The sequence below is a fragment of the Eutrema salsugineum genome, unplaced genomic scaffold, assembly GCF_000478725.1.
Source record: "Eutrema salsugineum unplaced genomic scaffold, Eutsalg1_0 scaffold_11, whole genome shotgun sequence".
NCBI lineage: Eukaryota > Viridiplantae > Streptophyta > Magnoliopsida > Brassicales > Brassicaceae > Eutrema > Eutrema salsugineum.
The window spans coordinates 3,858,443-3,876,068 of NW_006256901.1; the positions used below are offsets into that span (position 1 = coordinate 3,858,443).

Consider the following 17,626-nt stretch of genomic DNA (forward strand, 5'->3'; position numbering starts at 1 on the left):
TGGTTTACCAACCATTACGTAAACAATTGCAATGGTAAGAAAGCAAAGACACACCATAAATATACATATGTTGCTCATCATTCTGCACTTCTGAATATCGGTCTTGCTCCTTACAATCTCCTCCTTCAATTCTTCAATCACAGCTTTCAAATCACCAACTTCAGTCTTCAAATTGCGAATTTCACTCTCAATGGTGCCAACTTTTGCTAGCGCGTCCTCAACTTCCTCAAATACAGCATCTTCTACCCACTTAAACAAATGGTCCTAATATATGAACAATAGAAATTTTGACACTTACAAAATCAGAACGTGAGAGAGGAACAAAGGAATTTTTGAAACATTTCCAACCACTGAAATTTTTGCCATTTAAAAATCACTATACTTACATCTTTTTGGGTTGGACATCGGAAGAAAGGTCGTCCAGGGTTTTCTTGTGTCTTAGATGTATATATCTTCACGGCACGCCCACACTCACACTTCAATGGAAACCCACGGATTCCAGATTCGTAATTAGAACTCATCTGAAAAGAGGTGAAGATGAACAAATTAGAATCCGATATAAAAGTGAAAGAATATCGAATTGAGTGTCACAGAGAATCAAAACTAAGCCTGCCTTTCGTATAGAATCAGAGATAAGAATGAGAGAAATTTGAAGGAAATGTGGATTTGGAGAAGAAGAAGTCGATTTAGGGTTTTTAATTTGGGGATTTTCGTTTTCAACAAGACGACGTCGTTTTGATAAACGACGGTTTTAATTGGGATTTAACCCTGTTTAACTGCTCCTTTTAGCTCGTTAACGAGGATCTTAAATTGGATTGGTCAACTAAAATTTAAGATTTAAATGACAAGTCAATAAAAATTTGGGTATTATTTGGTCTAACTTGTAGTTCGGGATTATTTTGGCTGAAATCGGTAACTTTAGGGTTTTTATGGCATTTTTCCCAATTTAGATTTGTGCAAAGTGAGCTTCATGGCTTGCTTTTCTTTCCTTTAACAACTTTGTCTTCGCCTTCCCACATTGTTCCTCTTTGACAATCAACTTATACTCTCTCTTAATTTCAGCAGCCATTTCTTTTTTTGTGATTTTTGGATTCACTCTCAGTCTCTCCGCAAACAACCAAGCTATTGTTGATCTCTTTAGCATTTTAGAGTAACCTGATCTAACGCAGACATGTTTATTAACAAATACCTTTATCTGCATCTTTTGTTTCCTCTTTTCAAATGAGCAGTAGACTCTCCACTGGCAATCATACTCAATGTCAGAACATTTGGCACCGATCTTCAAAGCTGATGACTTGTATAGCTTCACGTCGTATCTCGTCTTCAGAGAATATTGAAGCACTGCAAGCTTGAATTCTTCTGCACAACCAAAGGTTTTACCCAGCACTAGCAGCTCTTCTGGATCTATCCTCTCTTGATCATCTGGCACTTCATCCTCGTCTTCATTCTCTGCTTTTTCTTCATCATCCGTTGACAGAGGATCTGGAATCGTGTCATCGTTCCAGATATCATCCCCGCTCTCTCCATCAGTCTGAATGTCCTCCTCTCTTGCAGCCTCTCCAAAGTGCAGTGCTAAATCCTGGCAAACTTCTTCTTGCACACCTAAACCGTCGTTATCTTCAGGTTCATCATCTTTATCATAACCACCTTCATCAGCAGCTTCATTACCGGCCTCATAACCACCCTCGTCAGCATCATCACGAATCTCATCAACATCTTCATCACCATGAACAGCACAGTCATCCTCACTTACTGCATTATGGTCATCTCCATCTCCATCATCATCGCGAAGAACTAGTGCCCCAGTAACATCCTCACACTCATTCAGATCATCACGAAGAACTAGTGCCCCAGTAACATCCTCACACTCATTCGGATCGTAATCATCAGTCGAATGAACCTGACTACTTCCACTCTTCGTTCTTCTACTCCAACGAGTTGGAAGCTTCTTCCGTTTTCCCATCATCAGTCAAACGTGTGTGCCAAATCGATAGAGAAATCGATGTAAGAGATGGAATTGAGATAGAATTTCGGAATTTAGGGAGAGAGAGAGAGAGAGAGAGAGATTGGGAAAGAAAGGGTAAAATCGATTTTGATTTGGGGAAGAAGAAGTCGATTTAGGGTTTTTAATTTGGGGATTTTCGTTTTCAACAAGACGAAGTCGTTTTGATAAACGACGGTTTTAATTGGGATTTAACCCTGTTTAATTGCTCCGTTTAGCTCGTTAACGAGGTTTAAATTGGATTGGTCAACTAAAATTTAAGATTTAAATGACAAGTCAATAAAAGTTTGGGTATTATTTGGTCTAACTTGTAGTTCGGGATTATTTTGGCTGAAATCGGTAACTTCAGGGTTTTTATGGCATTTTTCCCCAAAAAAATTGGATGTTCATATAAGAGTCTCTAAATATATGTGTGTATATATCAATTTAAATTTAAAATTTCCTATTTTAATATTTTTATTTTAGCTTTTTTATTATTAATATCAATTTTATATATATTTTTTTTACTTTTAATAATTTTAAAAACAATAATAGAATTTGGAAATTTTTCAATTTTCAATGTTAAGGTGGACCAATAAATTTTTTATAAGACCAACAAAATTTCTTAATTTCCTTTTTCAGCAATAATATTACAATTTGTAAATTTTCCTTAATTTTGAATGTTGATGTTGACCAATAAAATTAATTTTTTAAATCCTATGTGACACATTCTTAATTTCCTTTTTTTAGCAATAATATTACAATTTGTAATTTTTTCTTATTTCTAAATGTTGATGTGGACCAATTAAATTGATTTCTTAAATTCTATGTTGACACTCTTAGAAGCATTTAGTATAAAGATTGTCGATGTCTCAACTTGTGAGCACACGACTTATTTGAATTATTATCAAAAAAGCTTATTGCTCTCTCTTATTCTCTTGTTAGCGGGAACGTCTGGCTCTATCAAAAAGGGCGTTTAAAACTGCCTTAATGTCGTTGGAGCGGGAAAATATGTCGTCAACCACCAACGCGCCGGAGGAGAAGATCAGCAAGGAAGCGGCAAAGAAGGAAGCCGCGAAATTGGAGAAGTTGCACCGAAAACAGGAAAAAGAAGAAGAATCCGCCCGTAAGATTGCTTCTCTTCTATCCCTGGACGATGAATCGTTTTCCGAGAACGAGAACTATGGCGGCGACGTGACTCTTACCGAGTTGAATTCGCCGGCGGATCATAAATGGAGAGAGGCTACTGAGGGAAAGAAGTGGACCGATGTGGGGGATTTGGTGGAAGAGATGGTTGGATTAGAGGTTCTGATCAGAGGCCGATTGGAAACGTATCGCCATAAATCTAGCAAACTGGGATTTCTGATGTTGAGGCAAAGTGGATTCAAGGTCCAATGCGTGGCTACACAATCGGAGGAGACCAAAGTGAGCGTCAACATGATTAAATTCCTCAAGCAGCTTAGTAGCGAGTCCTTTGTCAATGTCATCGGTGTCGTCCTTCTCCCCAAGGACCCTGTGACAGCATCCACGCAGCAGGTTTGATTCCTTCTTCTCCCAATTCGTTTGATTTTTTAACTGGTATTAACTCGTGTTTTTCATTGCAGGTCGAAATTCAAGTGAGAAAAGCCTACTGCGTCAACAATGCCTTGCCACAGTTACCACTTATCGTGGAGAATGCTGCCCGAAGTGAAGCTGATGTTAAGGTACTTTGTATACTGTTTTACAACTTGGAGATTAGTCGGAACTGGTACAACTGTGTTGTGAATTTTTCGATAGTTGGTGGTTTATCTGTTCATAAGAGCTCTTGTGTCCAAAATTGTTGCAGGCTGGGAAAGCTGGTGCCGATCGGGATACACATTTGAATTATAGGGTGATCGACCTCAGAACACCGGCTAATCAAGCCATCTTCCGCATTGAGATGCAAGTCAAAAAAGTAAGCCCTCTTTTAAATGATTTTGATATGCGAAGGATAGGATTTGTCATTTTACTTGTGTCATTAAAACTGTCCCCATAGTAAGTATGATCTTTCCTCCCATGATTTAGTCCTGTTCGTTTTTGTATCTGGATGTTGCATCTAGCTGCAAATGTCCAAATGTTGTTCGTTTTTCATAAAAAAATTTGTGTTCAGATGCAGCATCTGGATGCAAATTGATTAGCATCTCAAATATCTGGATATTCTAGATGCTGAGAAATAGAGAGTTCAGATGCAGCGTTTGCATCTAGTTTTTTCCAAAAATGCAAAATCTTGATTTTCCGCCAAAAACGAAAACTCTCAGTTTCCCACCGAAAACGCAAAATCTCGATTTCCCGTAAAAACACGAAACCCCGATTTCCCGCCGAAACCAAAAAATCTAGGTTTCTCGCCAAAAACGCAAAATCTCGATTTCCCGCCAAAAAAGCAGAATCTCGATTTCCCGCCAAAAATGAAAACTCTCGGTTTCTCTCCAAAAACACAAAATCTCAATTTTCCGTCAAAAACGAAACTCTCGGTTTCCAGCCGAAAACGCAAAATCTCAATTTTCCGCCAAAAACGCAGAATCTCGATTTCTCGCCAAAAAGGAAAAATATCGGTTTTTCGCCAAAAACGCAAAATCTCGATTTCCCACCAAAAACGAAAACTCTCGGTTTCTCGTCAAAAACGCAAAATTTTGATTTCTCGCCAAAAACAAAACATCTCGATTTCCTGCCATAAACGAAAAAAATCTCTGTTTCTCGCAAAAAACGCAAAATCTCGATTTCTCGCCAAAAAAAAGAAAAATCTCGGTTTTTCGCTGAAAACGCAAATTCTCGATTTCTCGCAAAAAACGCAAAATCTTGATTTTTCACCAAAAAAACGAAAACTCTTGGTTTTTCGCCGAAAAATACAAAATCTCGATTTCCTGCAAAAAACACGATATCTAGATTTTTCATCAAAAACTCAAAATTCCAGTAAAAAATTTTCTGTCAAATATATAAAACCATGATTTCCCAAAAAAATGCAAAAAAAGAAAAATTTCATATATTTTTAAAACTTAATTTAAATTCAAAAATATGTTCTTTTTATTCATTTGATATATTTTGCATCTAACTATTTTTCTAAATTCACAAACGAACAATTTAATATCTTTCACAAACAAACAATTTAATATCTAGACGTAGCATCTTGATGCAAAACCTAGTTTCCAAAACAAACAATATTTAGATATTGTATCTAGATGCTGATCTATATACAAAATCTAGATGCAGCATCTAGATAAAAAACGAACAGCATCTATATGCAAAACTGCTTTCTTCTATATATGTTACTTTTGCTGAACGTAGCTAACAATTGTGTAGGCGTTCAGAGAATTTTTAGAATCCAAGGGGTTTATTGAAATCGACACACCGAAATTGATCGCTGGTAGTAGCGAAGGTGGTTCTGCGGTATTTAGGTTGGACTACAAAGGACAGCCTGCTTGTCTGGCTCAATCTCCCCAGCTTCATAAGCAGATGGCAATATTGGGTGACTTTCGACGCGTCTTCGAGATTATCATGTTTACAGAGCAGAAGACTCCTTCACTCATAGACACCTGTGTGAATTCGTTGGTCTTGATGTGGAGATGGAGATTCAAACGCACTATTCTGAGGTAAGATTGTGATGTTAATTATATATATTTCATCTCAAGTATGTCTATTCTGCTGCCAGCTAATATATTTTTTGCTTTTTTGCAGATTATGGATCTTGTTGATGAGCTGTTTGTCTTCATATTCACTAAATTGAACGAGAGGTGCAATAAGGAACTAGAAGCTGTCAGAAAGCAATACCCATTTGTACCTTTGAAGGTAACAATGCAATATGATTTTTGTATCTTATTGGATTCTGATGATTTTTTTTTTTTTTGTTAATCTTATTGGATTCTGATGATTAGCACTAATTAAACTTACTTGCAGTTTCTTCCAAAAACATTGAGGCTAACTTTTGCAGAAGGGATTCAAATGCTTAAGGTATGACTGGTCCTGTTGCATTTGACTTGATGACTTATTTACTATCAATAATATTTGTTATATCTTGTATGTGTTGACAGGATGCTGGCGTGGAGATTAATCCTCTTGGAGATCTAAATACAGAATCCGAGAGAAAGCTTGGCCAGCTCGTTTTGGAAAAGTACAACACAGAGTTCTACATGCTGCATCGCTACCCTACTGCAGTTAGGCCATTCTACACTATGCCATCTGGAGACGATTCTCGCTACAGCAACTCATTTGATGCCTTCATAAGAGGTGCATCTCTGAGTTTTTGGTTTTTTGACTATCAGTTTCTCAGTGTTGCCACTCATTTTAATACTAAATTTGCTCTTTTGTCCTAGGTGAGGAGATCATATCAGGAGCCCAACGTGTTCATATCCCAGAATTCTTGGAGGAACGAGCAGGAGAATGTGGCATTGATGTGAAGACCTTAAAATAATACATCGATCAATTCAAGTAAAACACAAACTGAACCAGTTTTTGGTACCTACGATTGGTCATCAGAGTTGACATATGATAAACGTTTACAGGTACGGTTCACCTCCTCACGGTGGATTCGGAGCGGGGCTGGAGCGAGTGGTAATGCTCTTTTGTGCCCTCAATAACATCCGCAAAACATCGCTCTTCCCTCGTGACCCTCAAAGGCTTGCTCCCTAATCCGATCTGTTCAACTCAAAGCTAAAGCATGGATAATTCACCAGACTTCGCAGATCTTTCTCATGAATATTTTTCGAGAGTTTAAGGGATTTTATTGTCTTTGCCTGATTCTTGCCCTTTAGTGCAAGTGAATCTTGATTTTACTTATGTGTATTTCACATTACCGAGTAAAACTAAACCCATTTCTCCCAATATTTTTGTTGAAAATTGATTTTCTGATGAATTCGTATATGTTCAAATATAAATAATATGCCGTTCATGTTTGCGTTACCATAACCAAAGTTTAAGCGCTATTGCCTACTTTTTAAGTAGCTCAACTTTGTTACTTTAAACAGACTGATTGATGACTTGTTTTTTTTTTTTAATTTTGTCGTCGATATTTGACAATAAAAGTAACTAGACACATCTTCCCTTAATATGCAATAATTGGAGTTTATTGAAAGGCGCTGCAGAGGCAGAAACATAACACAACTAGCACTCGTTAGGGACAACAGAGTTGAAAACACAACCATTACACTTCTACTTAGAAAACAAACAAACTTAGTTAAAATTTTGCAAAACGATCTGCTTTCACAAATCACATCAAATGCCGATTGTTCTGTTTTTGTAGAAAATAACAATCGGCATGAAGAGAGAATTGTATAAGGATTACGAGAATGGGAAAGTGAAGTCGTCGCAGTTGGTCATGAGTAAGCTAGAGAATTTGTTTGGAACTAGATTCAAGCTAGATTAGTAGCTCTTTCTCTTTCTTGTATTCCTTGAATTTAAATGTTTATGTTCTTGTTTGTTGCTTTTAACGTTCTTTCATTATGCTAAGTATACTCAGCTCAATACCGAGCCTCTTTTTTTTTATATGTATTTTTAAACAACCAAAGGAAAAGGGTTCTGCGCATGGTAGAAATGCATTTCACCTTAACTGCTAAAATTACAAAACAAAGGAATATCTTCCTTTTTGTTCGGTTATTACAATTGCACAATAAACTAACGATTGCGTAATTGTATAAAAGTAGCAAAGAATCGAGGTAGAGGTTACTGAAACTGAACCATTATCCCAAGCTAAAGACATTGAAAGGTGAAGCTTTCTCGATCGGAGAGGCAACAGAGTAACCTTGCAAAGACTTTTTCAGCTTAATCAAATCATCAGAACTTGTGAGACGCTCCATTAGAATCTCCCAGGTGGTCTGATTGGCTTCACATGACAGCTCGTTCATCTCATCCATCAGTTTAAACAACGTCTCCTTTTGGTTTTCCCCCTTAAGACACCTGAACAAGGCATTGTATGTTTCAACATTCGGTCTCACCATTTTCTCTTTCATTTCCTCTTTTAGAGACAGTGCTTTTCCGAAATTCCCAAGCTTGCAAAATGCGTTTATGAGAATGTTGTATATCACAGTGTCTGGATTGACCTTGGAGTGCAAACCCATGTCATTGAATAGCTTCAATGCCTCGTTTGTATCCCCAGCTGAGCAATAAGCTTCGATTATCGCTCCATATGTCACGACAGTCGGGTTTAACCCATCTTCTCTCATATTCTCCATCATTTTCTGAACACTCTCGAAGTCCTTGAGTTTGCCAAAAAACGAAATCAGAGTGTTGTAAGTGATGGAATCCGGTTTCAACTTTGCTTCCTCCATATCGGTTAGCATCTCATAGACTTTCTCTCCGTTATTTTTATCACAAAACAACCCAATAAGCATGTTGTAAGCCAATAAATCAAGAGAAAACCCTGATTGTTTCAGTTTCTCCACCACTCTCACTGCGTTATGATCTCTTCTAGCTTGGCACAACCCAGAGATCAAAGCATAATAGATCTTTGCATCAGGAGAACAACCAGCTTCCAACATTTGTTCAAACATATGCATAGCCTTTTCTACGTTACCGACGCAGCAAAAAGCATGGATCAGTGTCATATACGTAACCACATTACCTTTCAAGCCTTCCCTTTGCATATCCATAAAGAAACCAACCGCCATGTTCACTCCATTGTGCCTGCACATTCCACCAATAACTGTATTAAGAGTGACCACATTCGGTTTAATCCCGTCCTCGTTCATCCGAGAAACAGCTTCTTTAGCCGACTCAAGCTGTCCCGCTATGCAATACCCACCAATCAAGCAATTGTAAGTAACTGTATTTGGCACACAATTCTCTTCCATTTTCATCCTTGCCAATAGCTCCTCCGCTTCTTTCATCCTCCCCACCTTGCATAACCCGTTGATGAGAGTGTTAAAATGAATGGAATCAGCTTTAATCACATTTCCATCATCAGTTTTCTTTCCACACGTTTGTTGAAAAACTTGGAGAGCTTCGTCCACCTTCCTTGATTTGCACAAAGTGTTGATAAGAATCCCCAAAGTTACTACATCAGGCCGAATTTCCATCTCATCCATCTTTAAAGCTATGGCATTCATTCTACCAATGTCCATATTCCTTCCTAAGAATGTCAAAAGCGCATTGAAGGAAGGAGCTTGAAGCGGGGCTTTGTTCTTCATCAGATCGCTCAAAATCTCCCAAGCTACATCAACGCGAGCATTTCTGCATTGACTAGTTATAAACCGAGTCAACCAAACACAGCTTGGGGAAACGCCATGGGAGCTAAATCTTGAAATCAACCTAATAATCTCATCTTCTTTCAAAAGCATTCCCCTCCAAACCTCATGGAAAACAATATCAGCCGTAATTCTATTAGGAGGAAAAACTGATTCTTTCCGAAGCATTTCGTCGAGCACCTTGAAGGCATCATCCGCAAGTCCATTTTTGAGCAGGACGTCGATCACAACATTTCGAACTTGCGTGTTTTGCATATTCGAATCGAGTTGTTCGTATACAAGAATCGACTGGTTTGCCATTCCCATACGCCCAAACCACCGGATGAGAAGCTTAGTGGCAACGACGGTAAGCGGGATATTCTTCTCTTTGGCAATCTCGTAGAGCCGGAGAAGCTTATCCCGCGAGTCTGGTTCACTACCGGCGAATTCGATAACCGACTGAAACACCAAGGAGAGAGCATCTTCGCGCCGTTCTAGAGACTGAGATTTCGCATCCAAATACTCGAAGAACGAAACTGCCAGAGAGTATGATCCCAGCCGCCGTGTGATTTGAGAGAATACTAGAGGAGAAACAGAGGAAGAAGATGCTAGAAGCGAACTTAGCGACTCGCTCGACACCCAATCATGTTGCGGGATTTTCTGAAGATTATCTAAAAATTGGACTTCCACCGATTTCTGACTCTCCGATTTGATTCCCGGCGGTGGATAAACATCAGCAGAAAATCGGCGGAGAAATTGAGTTTGATTGAGCAGATGATAGGAGTTCAGGCGCCGAGAAAATGATAGCATAATACTCATCGTCAAAGTTGGAAGGATTTTGGCTTAAATAACCTTTTTGGTTTCTCTCGGAAAATTATACGTGGGTTTCGCAGCACTAAGCCGACTAAGCGCTGAACTGTGACTTCGCAATTTTGGCCTATGCGCTTAAGCGGATAACCGATTTTCTTCGGCCGAAAACCAATTTAAAAAATGAAACTCAGGTTAATTATTTGAATAATCGGAGACTCTTAGAAAAATGACGGGCGTAACATAGGCCCAACTGATGTGCAACATGCCTGAGTTATTTTACTAATTTGACAGAAAATGAAACTCTTATTTATAGTGCAGCTTCCCCTTTTTCGATGTGGGACAACCAAAAGACCTACTTTTATAAAAAAATATCATGGGTATTAATGGGCTTGAGTTATATATGGATCCTCAAGACACAAATATGTCCATTATGCACGTACATCGAAACTCTAGGATATATCAAACCTTTTTCAAGTTCGGAGCAATGGTGAATGTGGGGACATCAACCTACATGTTCATCGAAGAGAAACTCAGCTTGAGATTCTTTTGAAAACTCTTTCGTTTCTTCGTCTCCTTTTCGTTGTTAGAGCATATGCAATAGGGTATTTAACTCCTGTCTCTACCAAATTTCTCTTAATTAAATAAATCAAAAACAACAAAAAGGGAGAGAGACGTCGCCTAAATTGAAGCTGAGAGAAACGTTCTCTACACACGTGGCGAAAAATCATTGGACACAAAAAAAAGGAGAAGAGAAAATTTTTTTTGGGTCCTCAAACAATATTTTCATCTCCCAAAACCATTTTCCTCTCTTCTTTCTTCGTTATCTCCGTCAAATCGCAAGTCGTCGATTTCATCGGAATTCTTTGTCAGCAAGTTTCAGACGGTGGCGGTGATGTCTTCTGAACAACTGATTGGCGGAATCGAGGAGTTGTGAAGGCTTGAAGCTTCTGGATCCATGGAACCGTTGGAGAAGGTAAACGAAGAATCGATTAAAATTGTTCTGATTTTTGGGTTTAGATTGAATACCTCAGATGAAATGGTTTACTGAAAGGGTTCAGAGGTAGGTAGCGATGATTGGTTGTGCTTGGATATGTATGCTGATTTAGGTTTTTGATGATCGGATGAAATGGTTTGCTATGATCGAGAAATGATTTGTCTTGGCTGATTAATGGTTTTGTCTTTGGTCTTCTGATTTCGTTTAGGGTTTATGATGATTGGCAAAAATTTTTAGTTTGTTTTGATCGACGAATGATAGATGATTTTGTTTTGAAACTTTAAGTATCGATAATTTTGTTTTGCTCAATGATAGATGAGTTTGTATGAGTTTGTGAATGGGTTTAAAGTTGATTCTTTGGTTTGTAGTTGAAGTTCATTAACTCTGAGTGTGGATTACTTGTCTTGTTTGTGTAGTTGTGTTCACCTACTGTTGTTTTTGTTCTCTGCACAATGAGTAAATGGAGATGGAATGACATGAAGAGGAGAGAAGAAGCAGAGCGGTTTAGGATATCATCACTTCCTAAAAAGGTTAGCTTCAGTCACTTCCTAGTTAATTGTAGTAAATGCTATTTTGATGTGGGTTTAGGTGGTGTTAGATAATAAATGGAAGAGGGGATTAGTTAATGTAAAAGTTAGATATGTGTCAAGTCTCTTCTGCTTGTGATCAATGCATATTGTGTTAGGTTGGGTTGAATGCTTGTGTTTAGTGTGTAGTTAATGTTTGTTTAGGGTTTAGCGGACACTTTTGTTCCTTCTTCTTTCATGCTAGTATAAAGCCCTCTCTTTCTCATCTCTTTGAACTCGGACACTCGTATCACTTCCAAAAATCTAGTCTTCTCTTCTTTCATCTCTTCTCGTATCAGTTGCAATCCTTCTTGTCCTCTCTTCTTTTGTCCAAGGATGTCTTCTCCATTTCCCTTTAGCAACACCTCAAACTTTGTTGATCTTTTACAAAGTCAACAAGAGAGTGTGTCACCTTACCCAAATCCATACCCTTCCTTCGAAAACCATGCCTTCGGTACCCAAGCTTCCACCGAAGAAGTAGAAGAGGTTGGAGTGACTAGCAATGATTAGACGACCGTGGAGTCCTGCGGAAGATACCCTCCTCATCAGCTCGTGGTTGAACACCTCGAAGGACCCGGTTGTAGGAAATGAACAGAAAAGTGGCACTATTCGTATTCCACAGCTCTTGTTATCTCTGTCTTATATTCTCCGTAGTCCAGTGTGGAGTGTGTCTTCGTCCATATTCGCCAAGCAGACTCGGAACTAACCGCAGCTTAGGCGCTAATAGCCATCTTCCAATCACGACCCTCGGTTCCAAGAAGATACGCATTGCAAACTTTAAAAAAAAAAAAATCCAACTTATCTCTTGAGATTCAAGACTCCTTTTGGTGCTGATTATTTATTGGTAGGGATGAGCCAGAGCAAATCTGGTAAACTGAAGTTGCTGTCGCCATTTATAGATTCTTGTTTTGCACCTAAATATGGGATGATAACTCTCAACACTCTTAGCTCCCAAATCATCCCATTGGGTTATCACTTATGACTACAAGGCTGGTTCTGTTACCTTTGCATTTTTTGAAAGAATAACTCTGTTTCATTGGTAAGGATTCTCCTAGAGAAATCTTTGATATAGATTTTGTAGTAGTAGCTGGAGTGTTTGGGGATATAATGATGCATAGAAGCTGTGACAAGAAATGGGTTGAAATCGAGGGTCGGTTTAGATCATATCGAGATATGGTTTCATTCAAAGGAACGTTTTATGTTGTTGATATGAGTGGACGAGGACATATCTTTGTTAGCGAGATCCAATCAGTCATACAGTCTCATGAGTCTTTTGACGAGAGATTGGTTGTCTCAAGAGAGGAGGAGCTCTTGCTGGTGCAGCGGTTTACCCCAGGGCCGTATGGTCGTGAATATAAATGCATACGTGGTTCAGATTGTTTAGGCTCCAAGAAGAGGAAGGCAAGAGGAGATGGGTTCGAATCAATGACTTAAGAGGACCGATGTTTCTTGGGTATGACCATGACTGGGAATCTCTGCTATTCATTGACTCTGATGCTATCTTTGATAGAATCCGTGTGTTTGACTTAGGAACCGAAAGGACACAAAATGCATCCGATTGCAGTGGCTGTATCGGCGTGTTCCGCGAAAATATAGAATCTCCGGTGTTATGTGGAATCTTGGCACTGCCAAATCCAACAATGAGCATCTAATACAAGTAATCTTGCGTCCAACTTTGTTCATCTTTGGTTTTGGTTACTTGTATTAGTACTAAAGAAAATTTTGTTGAAAAGTTTCAAATCCTGTTTTTGAAGCCTCGCAAGTCCATATATTCTGATTCTTGTTCCAACATGTAGAATGTAAAATGCAGAATGAATGTGAATTCATCTCAAACCACTATGTTTAAATTCTCACCTTAAGTGTAATTCAAGAAGATTATTTCGTATCTACTTCTATTTAATGAAAATTTCAAATGTTAGAACAAGAAATCAAGGAAAATTCAATTAGCACAACTACATGAAGCCTAGATTATATCAGTCATAGATGAATCTAGTGTTTTCCAAAAACAAACTCCTATTTTGATTCTTGTTCCAACTAGTATGGCAAATAGAGATGCAAATAGGTGGCTCAAGATGCCATAAAACACAAAGTGAGTAATAATTCAAGAAGCATCAAATTAAGAGTACAAGAACAATCGAACAATGGAAAAAGAAAAAAAAAGGAAACAAAAAGCAATAAACAAGGAAGAGCCAAATAGACTAGGGACTAACCATGTTGATACCAAATGATTGAATCAGAGTTCAAGCTTAACCGGATATCGGTCAATGCAATGTTCCCACGGACTACTAACCGAAGGCTTGACATTCCCCAGAGCCACCCAAACCGCACTGTTACACTTAAACCCACTTCCAAAAGCAATCTGCCAAACTCTGTTCCCTTTCTTCATCCTCCCTTTAGCCTCAATGTAAGCCAGTTCATACCATATCGAGCTCGATGAAGTGTTTCCAAACCTGTGCAACGTCATCCTCGACGCCTCCACATGCCTCTCCGAGAGCTGCAGATTCTTCTCCAGCTCATCAATCACAGCTCTACCACCAGCATGGATACAGAAATGGTCAAACGCAAGCTTGAAATCCGGTATGTAAGGCTTCAACTTAGCATTAAACAACTTCTTCGCAACCAAAGTAGCAAAGAACAAGATCTGCTCGCTTATAGGAAGAACCAAAGGACCTAAAGTAGTGATGTTCGCCTTAAGCGCTTCCCCTGCTATAGCCATAAGATCCTTAGACAAAGAAACACCGGTTTTCCCGTTATCGTCTTGTTCTTGGTACACACAATTGAAAGCCTTCTCATCAGCTCCTTTATGAGTCCTAACCGTATGAACAAGCTTGTACTTAGACCGTCTACGATCCCTGCTCTTATTCGAAAGCAAAACCGCGGTTCCACCAACACGAAACAAGCAATTAGGAATCAACATGGCCTTCCTGTTCCCGAAATACCAGTTCTGAGTAATGTTCTCTGTGCTAACCACAACAGCATAAGTGTTCCTATGAACTTGCAACATATCTTTAGCTAAATCAATGGCGATAACACCAGCACTACACCCCATTCCACCTAGATTGAAGCTCTTAATATTCCCTCTAAGCTTATACTTGTTAACAATCATGGCCGATAACGAAGGAGTCGGGTTAAACAAGCTGCAATTCACTACCAAAACACCAATATCCCTAGGGTTGATTCTTGTGTTCTCGAAGAGTTTGTCTAGCGAACCAAACATTACCTGCTCAGCTTCCTGACGCGCCGCCACCATCGTCGGAGTCGGAGGGATGCAATGTAAAGCCTCGGGAAGATAAGTCTCTTCTCCTAAACCCGATCTCTCGAGAATCTTCCTCTGAAACTCGAGAGAAGAGTCGTTGAAATCTTCGATTAGCTTCGAGTGATCCATGAATTTCTGGTATTTGACTTTGAGACTCTCCGGAGGGAGATAACAAGAGTAATCGACGAGGTAAACGGATCTGGGTCGGGTCATGATGAAGACGGTGGACCCGAAAACGGCTAGAGCAGAGAGGAGGATGAAGGCGACGAGATTGTATTGGAGATGGAGCCAGAGTTGGTAGAGATCGTCTGGTGTTAATCGAGAGATCTCGGTGAATAAAACCGCCATTAACGGAACCAAACAGAGCTTGAAGAGATGAGTAATCAGGTAATGGTAACCTAGCTTGACGTATTTCATGTTCACGCTCTGTAAGAAATTCGGAAGCTTTCGTGACCCATTCTCGTTCCGGATCTGTACGGATCCGCCATTGACTGGTTCTGCAGCTTCCATGGCGGATTCGAAAAAAAAACGTTAACTTTCGTCGATCGTGCACGAGTGTATGTGTGCAATATAGAATATATAACGAGAGATCGAAAGAGAAGGAATAAAAAAAAAGGATCTTTTTGTTTTGGGAATTAATTATAATGGGTGGTAAGTGGGTTTGATAGGACTAGGATCAGTGAAAAGACGCCATTGATGAACACGTATAAAGACGAAAGAAGAAAACAGTTGATCTGCCGGAAACTTGTGTTATGATTTAGAGAGAGAGAAGAAGGAAAAGAATATCGTCTTTTTTTAGCTTTTCTGATGTGTGTGTATGTGTGTGTTGTGTATATATAAGCTAAAAAAAGGTATCGTCGTCACGAGTCACAAAAAGCTTCTCTCTGGTTAAAGGGTATATGTGTGATTGCAATTAAGGGGAGAGATAAGGCTGGCAATTATTTGGATCCGGGTCAAGTCGAATTAGTAAGTGGGGAAATGTTATTAAATTTGCCAACTCATATCAAATCTTTGGGGTATCAAAACGACTTTAACCAATCTCATTTAATTTGTCTTTGGGTAGCAGTAGGACTAGTCTTGTAGGGATTGCGGACCTATCATACTTTAAGCGAACCAATATTTTCAGTTTTTGGTTTGGTTTTGGTTCTTTTGGCTGAACCAATTGGTAGGTTTTCAATTGGGGTTTGGTCGGTTTTTCGGTTGATTTTTTTTTTTAAAATAATCAGATTATGCCGATTTATACTAAATTAGATCAAATTTCACCAATATTGTATTTAACCAAACTAAATTACCCAAGTTTATAGGAAAATAACTGATTTAAAACTGAAATTCACCAAATATATATTTAACCGAGTACCAAACCAAACCAATTGGATTATCAGTTAATTTTGGTAGTGTCTTCAAATTATTTTGTTAACCGATATCCAAATTGACCAAGTTGATTTAGTTTGGTTAACCAAAGTCCCCATCCTTCGTGAATGTATTGATTAGTGAACTTTTGAAACAGATTTTTTTTGAGTAAGGAAATTAATTTGGGACAAGATTTCCCTTGTCCTCTGGTTTATCTCATTTCAAGTATATACCTTATTTTATTTGGTTCAGCTATTTCAATTATGTAAACCGGTTTAGTGTGTTAAACTGTTAGCTATTTCCAACAAACTAAATATGTAGGCCATGCTTGACCATTTGGGAAATTAATCAGAAAACCATTTATCTTCTTCAATCTCTCTATCTCGTGTGATTGCACATAAAGGGGAGATAAGGCTGGCAATTAAGTTGAGGGGTCAAGTCGAAGTAGAGATTGAAAACCATTTATTAAATTTGCCAACTCAGATCAAATCTTTGGGGTATTAAAACGACTATCTCATTTTCTTTGTCTTTACCTCTTTGGGTAGGAGTAGGACTAGTCTTGTAGGAACTGCGGTTCTATAGTGCCCTATCATACCTTTTTTAAAGTCGTGATTATGGCTGGGATAGTCAACCAAACCGATATTTTCAGTTTTTGGTTTGGTTGAGGTTCTTTCGGCCGAACTGATCGGCAGGTTTTTAAATGGGTTCTCTTGGTTTTCCGGTTAATTGTTTTTTTTTAATAATCAGATATAATCAACTAGACCAGTTTATACCAAATTAGCCTGATACCCAAATTAAACCAAACTAAACTATCCGACTTTATCAGAAACTAACCGATCTTAATCGAATTTCCCAAAAAAAAAATCGGTACCAAGAACCAAACAAAACCAATTGGATTATCTGTTAATTTTGGCAGAGTCTTCAAATCACTTTTTGTGGTTCAATTCGGTTCAGGTTAACCAAACTGTTGGATAAGTTTGAAGTTAACTTGGTGGAGAATTTAGTTTAGATATTTTCTAGAGTAATTAGAAAATACTTGGTGTTGTTTTAGGAAGTTATCCAATAATATGTATTAAGAGTTATCTAATATCTAATTCTAGAGGGATTAGGAGTTATTTTTAAACTATTATATAAAAAGTTGCAGAGTTGTTGCAAACACTTATGAGTTTTGTGATAACTTTTAGTTTTTGAGAAAGTTTTCTAAAACATTAATAAAGAAGAGTAATTTCTTTTAAGCATTGTGTTCTTGAGCTAATTACCCTTGAATTCTAGAATTGGTATCAGAATCTAACCTAGAGTTCAAATACAAAGATCATCAAGTATAATATCATGGACGATATTATACCTGCGACAGACAAATCTAAAGAAGGAAGAAGACCTTCTTCAATCCAATGTCCTATGCTCAATACAACAAATTACACTGTGTGGACCATGAGAATGAAGATATGTCACAAAGTGTGGGAAACCATAGAAGTTGGGACGAAGGATGAAGAGAAAAAC

At 38.4% G+C, this 17,626-nt stretch overlaps 4 protein-coding genes across 4 annotated transcripts; 2 read left to right on the forward strand and 2 right to left on the reverse strand.

Moving 5' to 3' along the window:
• The first annotated feature begins 2,971 nt into the window (after positions 1-2,971).
• On the forward strand, positions 2,972-6,790 carry LOC18025905 (aspartate--tRNA ligase 2, cytoplasmic). Its single transcript, XM_024160814.1, is given in 10 exon segments — positions 2,972-3,517; positions 3,586-3,684; positions 3,807-3,914; positions 5,297-5,486; positions 5,489-5,586; positions 5,672-5,782; positions 5,891-5,944; positions 6,025-6,220; positions 6,307-6,421; positions 6,496-6,790. Coding segments are annotated over 10 exon segments (1,644 nt in total). The 3' UTR covers positions 6,623-6,790.
• Positions 6,791-7,515: 725 nt separating this feature from the next.
• Positions 7,516-10,103, reverse strand: LOC18025906 (pentatricopeptide repeat-containing protein At5g28460). Its single transcript, XM_006409396.2, has one exon. The coding sequence runs from the start codon at positions 9,967-9,969 to the stop codon at positions 7,669-7,671; it is 2,301 nt and encodes a 766-aa protein (XP_006409459.1). The 5' UTR covers positions 9,970-10,103; the 3' UTR covers positions 7,516-7,668.
• Positions 10,104-12,546: 2,443 nt separating this feature from the next.
• LOC112089708 (putative F-box protein At2g16290) lies at positions 12,547-13,324 on the forward strand (the record flags this gene model as incomplete). The annotated part of the gene is given in 2 exon segments (XM_024160459.1): positions 12,547-12,879; positions 12,882-13,324. Coding segments are annotated over 2 exon segments (624 nt in total), but the record flags the coding sequence as incomplete, so codon positions are not given.
• A 212-nt stretch (positions 13,325-13,536) lies between these two features.
• LOC18025907 (3-ketoacyl-CoA synthase 9) lies at positions 13,537-15,599 on the reverse strand. Its single transcript, XM_006409397.2, has one exon. It carries the CDS (start codon positions 15,284-15,286, stop codon positions 13,754-13,756), a length of 1,533 nt encoding a protein of 510 aa, XP_006409460.1. The 5' UTR covers positions 15,287-15,599; the 3' UTR covers positions 13,537-13,753.
• Between the last annotated feature and the right edge of the window lie 2,027 nt (positions 15,600-17,626).